This window comes from Mytilus edulis, chromosome 1, assembly GCF_963676685.1.
Source record: "Mytilus edulis chromosome 1, xbMytEdul2.2, whole genome shotgun sequence".
NCBI classification, from domain to species: Eukaryota; Metazoa; Mollusca; class Bivalvia; order Mytilida; family Mytilidae; genus Mytilus; species Mytilus edulis.
In genome coordinates, this window is record NC_092344.1 from 7,272,134 (window position 1) to 7,284,506 (window position 12,373).

The window sequence follows — 12,373 nt, forward strand, 5'->3', positions numbered from 1 at the left end:
TAAATTAAAACAACAACCTTCACTTTATTAAATGATATATTTTACATGTGTCATTTACAAATTGTTACTCTTTTTGTAGACACAAACTATAACAAAATTAAAGAAATCTTCACTGCAATATTCTTCCTAACATGATCTATTCTATATGTTGTGTTTGTAGTGACTCAGTGGCGGCAACTGTTTTTCAAACATCTCAAAAGGTGTTTCACCTCTACTGTCATCGAATTCAAGTTCCAGATCGCTGATAGATTTATCGGTTGACATCCAAATATGGCTTCCGGTGCTATGTTCAAGATGAAGGTTTCGTTCTTTTTGATCTGGAATGATTTTTGTTCTACAAGCAGACACAATATTAATACACGTTTGTTCCTTCATTTGGTTACATAAAAATGTATCTTTAGCATGTCGTCCTTCTTATGTTCCAGAAATGAGGAACACTTATGAACCATCACATTAACAAACGGTAACCACTAAATAAACTCAGGGGTCATCATAGAAACCAGGATTTAAATTTTGCACCTACGCCAGACGCGCGTTTCGTCTACAAAAAACTCATCTATGACGCTCGAATAAAAAAAAATGTTGAAGAGACCAAATAAAGTACGAAGAGCATTGATGACCAAAATTCATAAAAGTTTTGCGAAATACACCTAAGGTAATCTATTCCTGAGGTAGAAAAGCCTTAGTATTTAAAAAATAACATCAGGTACCTGACTGGTGCATGGGTCACAAGCGTTTCCGCCGTTACTCGTTTTTTTATATAGATTAGACCGTTGGTTTCCTGTTTGTAATGTTTTACAGTTATCATTGTGGGGCCCTTTAAAGCTTGTTGTTCGGTATGATGCTAGGCTCCGTGTTGAAGGCCGTACTTTGACCTAAAATTGTTTACTTGTTGTTCATTTTGACTTGTCTCATTGGCACTCATACCACATCTTCTTATGAATAGTACACATTTTTGTTTAAGAGGTCAGCTTAAACCTGCCTCCGTGTGCGGTACTTTCTCGTCGTGTTGAAGAACCTTTTGTTTTCAGCTCTTTGGTTGGATTGTTGTCTATTGACACATTCCCCATACCATTCCCAATTTTTACTATTAGTATCATTGTTGAAGTTACTAACCTTGTGTTGTTTGATTTGACTTTGTAATATATAAATCCAATGACCAGAATTATGACGAGAAAAAAACTTCCCAAAGCAGCAGCCATCACCACAAATGATTTCTTGTCATCTGAAATACACATGATAAATAAAATCAATAGTATTGTTGATTTTATACAGGACTGTAATTAATGACAATACAGGGGCAAGTCTGGGGACGAAATCAGTGTCAACAGGCATTTTACATAACCAATTTAACGTGATATTAACGTCATAATACCACAAGCGTGTACACAATTCTTTAACTAAACTTGTCTAACATTCCACCAAATAGCCGAAATCATTTGTGAACTTGCTGTTCGTTAGATATTAAAATTCATCGAAATCTTATGGGGTTTCAACCTCAGGTATAAATAGCTTTCATATAATTTGGCACAGACCTATGAAACTTTGTTTTTTAAGTGCTCTCCAACTTCATAATTAATTTGACCTTGTAACAGTTTTGATTCAAATGACACAGATAAATTAAACGTAGACGAAACCCATCTTTGTCATACCAAATTAATAAGTTTTATCAATATTGAATCTAGTATAAGTCTTACCATTCTCTGTTATAGGAACTACAGTTGGATTGCACGTATCCTGTAAGAGCAAAGTTAAGCATCTGATTGAATCATTAAGAAATAATAAACATAGGCTTTCTGTGAGAACGAGTGTGGACACATTTTGATTGTTATTGGTACAGTGTTTTTAAACAAGGATATACAACCAAGCGCGTGTACATTGTATATTCATACGGTATGCACAAAGAATTGTTATGTTTATTAAACTAACATTGGCTATGACTAGAAAAATAATACAGTTACTCGTTTAGAAAATACAGATTTAACGAATAAGCTCAACACAATAACATTAAGAATATCAATTAGAAAACTGCTATTGTATTGGGAATTTGAACTTCTACAAATACATAAATTCCAAAAATCAGCAAAAGAGGCTTACATTACGAAAAAGACAACGAACATTAGAAGAAACGATCAGATAACGAATAATCAAAATTGAGGGATAACTAGAACCAGCTTTTTGATTAACTTCAAATACAAATTTAAACATACCAGTTCAACACATTCGATAGATGTGGAATTACATGAATAACAAGTTTCTTCATAAATAATTATTCTGGTAGATTCTCCGAAACTTGTACCATCATATGAAAGACTGATTTCATATCCTTCCGCCATAAATGTTTCGGATGCTTCTCTCTTTCTCCTGGAGGACTCAAAATCTACTGATACCATGAACATATTCCTAAAATTTGCCTCGAAGACAGCGTCTTCCGATATATATGTAACGGAATCTGTGACAATCTGCAATCAGTTGAAAGTTAAAATGTGATATGTATTACAAACTGATTAAATATTTTAGAGTATAAAAAGTTGAAGATGCATAGAATGAATTTTTGATATAAGTTAGTTAATTAGTTTGCACCAAGCTGATCCTGACTACTTTTATGCTGAAGAACACCAGTCAACAAATACATAATCAAATAGAATTCAATGAAATATTTTAAAATTGAAAATGCACATGAAGCATATTTCTAAATTCGTTAACATGATTTCGTCCTCTCACACAATGAATTTGACACAAACATAGACTACCGAATTTATCCTTCACGAGCAACACGACGAATGCCACACGACGAGCAGGATTTGCGTACACTCTACACTCCAAAGCACAATAGATCGCCAAGTTTTTTTTTAATAGGTACGTATTGCTCACTCTTTAGTTTAATATGTTATGTTTTGTAAACTGCTTTTTTTCGTTTTTTTCGTGTTTTTTTACATGACTTTGTCGGCTGATCCTCGACTTCCTTGAGTTTAGTTATCAAATACTTATCTCCCATCTTTCTATAACTGTGTTCGAAACTCTCTTCCCAGACTTACCATTAAACTATAACAGTTAGATAAACTGATAATTTACAACTACAATGCATGTATCAAAATATTGTAGTCGGTGTTTTCTTGAAGCAAAATATCTGTGGGAGATTAACAGTCCAGTTCTTTAACCAATGATAATAATGAAGATAAAAAAAAATACAACATTCAAAAGCATTCAAATATTGACAATCTTTTAGGAAACCCTTGTTCTTAAATCTTAAATACCGCGGAAATATAAAACAAATGTTTGCAACAACAACACCGTTTTTTTTATATACAAAAACTTGATTTTACCTGAAAATATTTTAGTTTGTACCAGACAATCTTGGAGATAAAATTACCATACACATTTGTGCTCCTGCAGTTACGTGTTCCAAGTGTACAAAGCCCGTCAAAGGGAATACTGGTATTTGATGGTGGGATTGAAATTGACTGAGAGCAGTCATCTCCAACGTATTTTCCATTACACAGACAAACACCTAAATGAAAAATATAATTTTCTCTATAATTACATTTCAAGGAATTTATTGTTAAAGATAAGTAGTTTCCACTTTCAAAATGTTATCAAAAGTATGACAATTAAATCTTTCCATCTTGCATCATAGGACGAGTTGATAATTTGTGTAATTATAGTGTAGTAGGTTATTATCAAGTTATCAAACGTATATTCGTTTATTAACAACTTAAAACCTGACTTGTATGTTTTAGTAACGTATTTGTCGGTCTGTAAATTCAGTACATCTATTGATACTCGATTCGCAAAAGATTTTGTCTTTTTACCGTTCGGTTTACAACCTACTTCAAAGAATGACAGGATTTTCAAGAACTCGAAAGCATGATTTCTCTTTCAACAGGTTAAGAAACGACATGAGCTAGCATTCAGCAAAAGCTAGAAATCTATTATATTGTACTGTAAATATTGTTTTACTTTTACCCATGCGTTTGTCGTATTTAATACGCGAATAGTCTTCCCGAACTTTGATTTTCTTTTTGTTTCCAATGGGGTGTATTTGGTACTAAGAGATTGAATGTTCTATGCGAAAATCTAGAAACTCGTGTTTGCCTTTTTTAATCTTAGTCTTCGTGTTTATTATATATTTCCTTGTTTTTTAGGGTTGCTGTAAAAAAATTATAACAAAAATACAGAGCTCAAAGGTAAATTCAAAAAGGGCAAGTCCTTAACAACATACAAAATCGTTATCGATCAACGGAAGAAGTGAAAAAGTATACAGGCATTTTCTGAAGAAATGGATATATTGAAGTATCGATATGTCCGGCTATTCATGTTGTAAAATATTTGCTACCTCTTATGTACGTGTAAAATATGTGAAACAAGTGCGGACACACACTACATGTGCTGCCTACGAAGTTCCATCTCAGTTTGAGACCAATTGTTTATAAAAATATTCAATCAAATAAGCGATAGAAACAGTCTATCGAAGAAGCGATTCGATAAAAGCTTTTCTTATATCAACGAGCGATATTGTCTTATATCAACGAGTTGCATTGACGGAAATTTCAGACGAATGTTAGCATTTGTACGAAGAAAGGCATATTTCTCGGTATAAAGTAATGACTCTGTTCTTAAAACAGGGTGACATTTAATATGACATACGTCTGGTGTATAATTTTCATGAGTTATCTTATGTAATAACAAGCAAGGTGTATTTAAACGAGAAAATTGAATTATTGAATAAATGAAACATAAATGCACGATTTACCATTTGTAGATGTACACATTCTATAAATATCATGTAGCAAATTCAGTGGAATGCAATTGAGATGAATTCAATTGTTTGCTACGTCAAAATCACCTATAAGTCAACGATACTGCTATATTTTAAAATATCAATGCGATATTTGTCTTATAACATAGCGATGATTTTTTAATATCAAAAATTTATGAATGCGATACTTTTCTAATATAACTGCTATAGTTTTCTAATATAGAATTAATACGATGACACGTCACAATGCATGTCAAGAAAACTGCAAACATAATTCATTAGATCATGACCAGTTCAATGTTTTAGGATCAACATCACTAAAATTTCGTAACTGTAACACAATTAACGCTTACATGAACTTATCATTCCGAAAATGTTGCTTGACCCTATTAATAGTTGAAAGTGTTAACAAACTGTTCAGTCTATTGTTTTCAATCACATGGATTAACCAACTAACTAACATGTTTAACCCCGCCACATTATTTATGTATGTGCCTTTCCCAAGTCAGGAGCCTGTAATTCAGTGGTTGTCGTTTGGTTATGTGTTACATATTTGTTTTTCGTTCATTTTTCTTTTATATAATAAGGCCGTTATTTTCTCGTTTGAATTGTTTTACATTGTCTTATCGGGGCCTTTTATAGCTGACTATACGGTATGGGCTTCGCTCATTGTTGAAGGCCGTACGGCGACCTATAATTGTCAATGTCTGCGTTATTTTGGTCTCTTGTGGACAGTTGTCTCATTGGCAATCTTACCACATCTTCTTTTTTATAATTCTATTTGAAGTGATGATGCAATGGCGGAATTTAAAAGCGGTTGCAAATACGTCTACCGACCTATTAGATTCTAATTTACTGGTCACACTGCTATAGTCTACCCACCTTGGTAATATCGAAATAGACAAAAAATATCATTACTTAAAAGAAACATTCATTCAAACAATCCAATCCGATACAGCTCCAAAATACAATGAATATTCAAATGGTAAAATCAATAATCCAAACAAATTAAAATGTACAAATGCTGGTGTCCCGCTCTTTGAAGATACCAACTGAGTAGCCTCAGACTATAAATTGGACAACTTCAGATACAACGAAAATCAAAAATCTTGTCAAACAGAAAATATATTTATTATTAACATAGCAAAAGGTATTGAGAAGGAAGACAGTTCTTTTTGGATATCAAAGACTTTTCCCCTTTGGTAAATCGATATCTCTATGAACATAATCAGCTCGCCGCGTGGACGCTCTTTTACATCGCGATGACCGTGAGGGTATTCCAATGTATTGTTGCCACAGAGATTTGACTTTCGTTTTTGGCTAGTAACCGATCGTATAAATACGCGAACTTTTCTTAGTGCAAAATAACAATCCGTATCGCTTGTTATAAATTCATTTCTTCAATGAGTACTAAAAAAAATGTTTAGAACACAAATAAATAAGATGTAAATGTCTTTTCACGTTAGAAATGTGTATATTCGTTCATTCGTTCATTGTGTATTAATTTACGTTTTTTGATTGAGTTAAGTCTGCCAATTGATATTTTATCGTGTGTTTTTCTATGTTGTGATGTTATGCTATTGTTTCAGAAAAAGGGAAAAGCTTTCGATCCATTAAAACGTTTAATCTCGCTGCAAATGTTTGCACCTGTTCAAAGTCAGGAATCTGATGTACAGTAGTTGTCGTTTGTTTATGTAATATATACATGTTTCTCGATTCTCGTTTTTTTATATAGATTAGACCGTTGGTTTTCCCGTTTGAATGGTTTTACACTAGTAATTTTGGGGCCCTTTATAGCTTGTTGTTCGGTGTGAGCCAAGGCTCCGTGTTGAAGGCCGTACATTGACCTATAATCATGGTTTACTTTTTTTTTAAATTGTTATTTGGATGGATAGTTGTCTCATTGGCACTCACACCACATCTTCCTATATATATATTTCTTTTCTATATTCATAAATTTAGATTGTTCAGTTGGAGGACTGGAAAGCAGTTATTTATAAGGGGAAATTTTAAAGATTTATAGATATAAGAAGGTGGTCCATGAGTTCGAATGAGACAACTTTCCATCAAAGTAATAATTTGTTTAAAGTAAACCATTATAGATCAAAGTAGGTCCTTAAACACGGAGCCTTGGCTTACAGCGAACACCACGCTATATAGGAACAAAAACATTGCTAGTGTTAAACCATTCAAACAGGAAAACCAACGGTCTAATTTAAAAAAAAAAAGAAAAAAAAAAGGAGATTCAAAAATACAGGTCAATCATTTTGATACTTAGCTATTTGATTATTTGATTACGGCATTGTTTATTAAACTCTTATTTGATTAGATTTGCTTCCAAAACCAATCGAGAAATTTGTAACATGTATCAAAAACAATTTGAATTAAAGCAATGGTCTTAAAACTGCTTATTTACATACAATACTACTAAGAAGTAAAATTTAAAAAATACTGAACTCCGAGGAAAATTCAAATCAGAAAGTCCCTTATCAAATGGTATAATCAAATGATAAAACACACCAAACTAATGGATAACAACTGTCATATTTCTGACTCGGTACTGGCATTTTCAAATTTTGAAAATGGTGGATTGAACCTGGTTTTATAGCACTTCACCTCTCACGTGTATGACAGTCTCATCAAATTCTGTCATATTTACAACGATGCGTGAAAAAAAACAGACATACTAGGTAAAATTGTCAAAATATTGGTACAACAGTCTAATATTAATACTAATCGGTACTAAAATTGATATAACAAAAACACCGCTATGATATTTTAAAAGTATCGCATTGTTTATTTATGTATATAAGAAAAACACAGCACTTCAAATTTTACACTGACACAAACTTAAGCTTCTAACTAACTTCTGCATGTATATTTAGACTCAATTATTGTTTATATTTGAACAATAAGTTTTAAAATTAGTATTTTCTTAATTTTTCGTTGCCGAAAACAACATTTTCCGCCTGGAATGTCTGAATATTTACAATTGATATTAGACAATATCGCTATGTGATATAAGAAAAGTTCTTATCGATACGCTTCTTCCATAGACTGAGAAAGAACAAAAATTACCCATTGTACAGTTTCCATTATCACTACAGTTGTTAGGACACATCAAGCTGGTGAAATATTCTACTAAAGTCTGTGATCCGTCTGTTGTATTAAGTATGTACAAGGATTCATTCCTCAGCACTTCTGTCATGATGTAGGTCAGCATTGTACCAATAGTATCAGGGAGGAAAGTGGTATCTCCGACAAGCTATAAAAAATAAAATTAAATTCGTCCATTAAAGATATCCAACTATTTATAAGTTTGGTTGATCATATTTTGTGCTATATCAAAAGCCTCAGTTATGTATTTCCAAATACTAGTAGTCAAATGTCATATTAAACAACAAATACAAGTCCTGAACACATTCTGTTGTTAATGATGCTCCAAACATGTTATAATGGTGTTACATATTTGAAGAAGTTTACTTTAAGTTAAACCTTGTAAATAGAAGACAATAACAATTAAAACCAAGGAGTTAACAAAGACTCACAAAACCAAAGGACATTCACATCAACAAGTATAAATAATAAATAAGAAACACGAACTCCACTAAAAACTGGAGTGAAATCAGGTGCTCCGGAAGGGTAAACATTTAGAATGTTCAGCCAATTTGAAGTTTGTAAAAAAAAACAATTTTATAATTTGTTGCGTCCAATTTCACAATTAATTTGTGCTAGAGATTTCATCTATGAAATATGGTTTGGATCATGTCATCGGAAGTCATAGACTCTCAAAAGTTTGATGTTTTTGAGTTAATAATTAGCCTTTTTGAAGGAAAATTTCAAAAACATATAATAATACCAAAAGACCGACACAAAAATGTATTACATATTGATAAATGGTGAAGTTGAAAACACCCTCTTTAATAAATAAAGCGGTTTCGTCACTGGCTTATAATTAAAAAAGCTACATATCAAAGGAAATGGTATAGTTGAAATGCGTGGAGAAGAACTATAAGAACATTTTAAAATGGTCTATCAAATATCATGTCATATATAAGTACGTATTCATGACTCCGTTTTTATGAATCATGATTACCTTTATATCCAATACACATGATTCAACAAATTCCGTTACCGATACATCTACCAAATTGGTCAACTCTGTTGGAAGAGCATTGTTTATTTTTTCCATGCACGTCTGCAATGCTGTCTCCTCCGTCCAACCATTTTTAAATGTTTCAGGGACCTGCAAATTAAATGACAGAGATAAGTATTTGACATGCATATATTATTTTACTGTCTGTAAATACTACTTATATAGTTATCAAAGGTACCAGGATTATAATTAAATACGCCAGACGCGCGTTTCGTATAAATAAGACTCATCAGTGACGCTCGGATCAAAATAGTTATGAAGCCAAACAAGTACAAAGTTGAAGAGCGTTGAGGACCAAAATTCCAAATACGGCTAAGGTAATCTATTCCTGGGATTGGTAATCCTTAGTTTTTCGAAAAATTCAAAGTTTTGTAACAGGAAATTTATGTTATACTGATCTTTTAACATTTAGCTATCAATCAAATTTTAAAGACTTAAAAAGGAAAACATTATATAGAACCGTCGTTTCGTCGCAATATTCAACATTCCAGCAGCTCCTGCGTATTGAGTATAATTTTATACGCATAATATTTATATAAATGTGTTAGCTTTTTTATATCATGATTTCCTTAATGGAGGGTTAATGCTTACAATATAAAAAGAAGATGTGGTAAGATTGTCAATGAGATAACTCTTCTCAAGAGACAAAATGACAAAGAAATAAAAAAACAGCTATTAGTCACCGAACGACATTCAACAATGAGCAAAGCCCATGCTGCATAATCAGCTATGAGAGACCATAAAATCACAAATGTAAAACAATTCAAACGGGAAAACTAACAGCATAATTAATGTACAAAAAAAAAATGAACGAAAAATAAATATGTAACACAGCAACATACCAATTCATAGATAATGTGGCGGGCTTCATCATGAAAGCGGAACCCTAACCCTCCCCATACCTGGGACAGTGGTGTAACAGTACAACATAAGTACATAAGCTTTTGACGCAAGTGTTCCAAGAAATGAATTAAATGTCCCTCTATCGCAAAGTTAACAAACAGAAGTCATCATGTGTTGGTTGACCGTTATTGAATATCTTTGTCACAGATGATCGAATATATGTTCCAATTGCTGTAGCTACAATCCCGTGTTCTTTTTTTTTCGATTTTGACATCGCCGAATGATACTTGTCACAAGACGTGAACTTGCATAAGCAACACGACGGCTCCCACATATAGAGCAGGACAAACATACCCCCTTTGAGCACTGGAGTTCAACCCCTAGGTCTTGGTGGATTTTTATCGTTTTTTGTTTGTTTGTCTCTTTTGTATTTTGCCATGGCGTTATCGTTTATGTTCGAATTGTGAGCTTTGTTAATGTTTTAATGTCAAACATTTTCTTAAATAGATTCCTTGTAGTCAAATTCGTCTTAGGTAAACTTTGCCTGGGCAAAATGGAACCTCAGTATTATTAAGTTAGATTTTGATTTTTACTATAGGGGATTCAGAAAATACTTAGTGAGTATGTGAACACTGACTACTAATCAGATGATATCGTAACAAACATACAGCCAACAAGCAGTGATATCTACCCAGTGCCAGATAATTTAAAACACACTTATAATTTTGTGCGTCCGATATATAAGATATACTGTTTTCAATATACATTTTGATAGTGTCTTGTTCGACAAACGAAAACATACCGTAACTTCTGAACTGTATACACTCTCGTCGTATGTTAATGGAGGAGCATCAATTACGTCATCGTCAGCGTCATCACCTATGCTGCGGCGTATAATTTTGTCCGACGAGTTTACAGATCGCTTTTTTCTTTTCGATATTGAACATGAAGTATAAAAGGAAGAAACAGTGTCTTCTTCAGTTTTGAAGGATTCTGAACAAAATTCTGTACTTTCGGTTAAATTGCAGTGCACAGTATTAAAATCCTCTAGTTTGTCTGTGCTGCCAGCTTGTCGCTCACAAGTACAGTAATGTGAAGAATTTTCCTCTGTAACACTGTTGTCATTCTCGTCATCTGAGTAACTAAGAAAAGCTGGTTCATTGCTGAACAATTGCTCCTCCAGCATTGATGGAGTTATTCTACAAGAAAAGGAAACAACTGCATAATGTTGCACAATGTACAATAAACTATGAGGAAACAGATCTTCCACACCCAAGAATAATACTCATCGTCTTGTGTTTAAATTAAAATTGGTCAGTAAATTGATATTAAATTATTTGGACTAATCTGGCAGTTGAATGAAGCATCGCATTAAACTAGCATTTAATGAGATATAAAACCAGGTTTAATTCACTCTTTTCTACATAAGGAAAAGCCTGTACAAAGTAAAGAATATAACAGTTGTTTGTTTTCCATTACTTTGATGTGTTTGAGCTCTCGATTTTGCCATTTGATAAAAGACTTTCCGTTTTCAAAATTTCCTTGGAGCTCGTTTTTTTTTGCTATTTTTTCAATTTTTTTGAAAAGTCTTATAAAAAATTTGTTTTAAATTGTTTGATTCCGAACAATTTTGTGGAAATTATGTCATTATCGGCCTGATTATTGGTAATAATATTTGGTGTATAATGATAACAAAGAAATAGAATGTAATTGAACAAAAGCTTTGGCTTTTCCTGTGTAACATTTCAAATCTACCACAAAAGATATCCTTTCTGTAACGACAATTTTTTAATTGATTTCAGCTGAACATAAAATAGATTGAGGATGGAAATTGGGAATATGTCAAAGAGACAACAACCCGACCGAGAGCAGATAACAGCCGAAGGAAACCAATGTGTCTTCAACACATCGAGAAAATCCCGCACCAGGAAGTGGGCCTCACCTGGTCCCAGTTGACCCCTAAATAGGCCCGAGACCACAATTAATTCCTCTATCATTTCTTTATAACGTTTTGTCGCATTAAAAAAAATTTGCCTATTCTTTTTGTCTAATTTTTTGTGTGTGTAATGTACAGTACAAGTCCAAAAATATGTCCAAGTTTCAGAAAAATTGCACGTATAAAACTTACAAATTTAGCCAATACACATCCATACCCCTATGGACAAGTCAAGAGATGTTCCGAAAACTGTAAATATCACCTTTTTGCACCTGACCTAATCACTCTTTCCATATCAAAATCAGTTAAAATTAAACATCTAAAAATTTATTTCACCTCTCTTCTTTCATTTCCACCTTATAAAAGCTAAGAAATGTTTGAGAAAAGGAAAGAAAAAAATTTAAGAAGAAATACACTATAATTAAAGGGAACTATATTCGTGAACAACGAAAAGCGGGGTCATTAATTGTGGTCTTGGGCCAATAGGAATGTGTACTAGTTCAGAAAAAATGGCCGTCATACTAAACTCCAAAACATATAAATGAACTATTGAAACTCATTCAAGACTAACAAAAGCTTCCGACCTAGGACGATTTATTTTAAATTCTTCTATAGATTTGACCCACTGGTTGACATGTTTACGTTATTTACCAAATTGATGTAAATCGTAAAAGAAAAA

The 12,373-nt window shown here is 32.8% G+C and overlaps 1 protein-coding gene across 1 annotated transcript in view; it reads right to left on the reverse strand.

Annotated features, from left to right (window-relative positions):
• Nucleotides 1-12,373, reverse strand: part of LOC139522907 (von Willebrand factor D and EGF domain-containing protein-like) — a 50,055-nt gene continuing 37,682 nt past the window's right edge. The window contains exons 15-22 of the mRNA XM_071316538.1: nt 10,561-10,957; nt 8,856-9,005; nt 7,838-8,024; nt 3,327-3,511; nt 2,211-2,462; nt 1,698-1,737; nt 1,117-1,225; nt 1-334 (exon numbers count right to left, since the gene is read on the reverse strand). Of these exons, the coding sequence (XP_071172639.1) occupies nt 142-334; nt 1,117-1,225; nt 1,698-1,737; nt 2,211-2,462; nt 3,327-3,511; nt 7,838-8,024; nt 8,856-9,005; nt 10,561-10,957 (1,513 nt within the window). The 3' untranslated portion in view covers nt 1-141. The remainder of the gene's footprint in view (nt 335-1,116; nt 1,226-1,697; nt 1,738-2,210; nt 2,463-3,326; nt 3,512-7,837; nt 8,025-8,855; nt 9,006-10,560; nt 10,958-12,373) is intronic.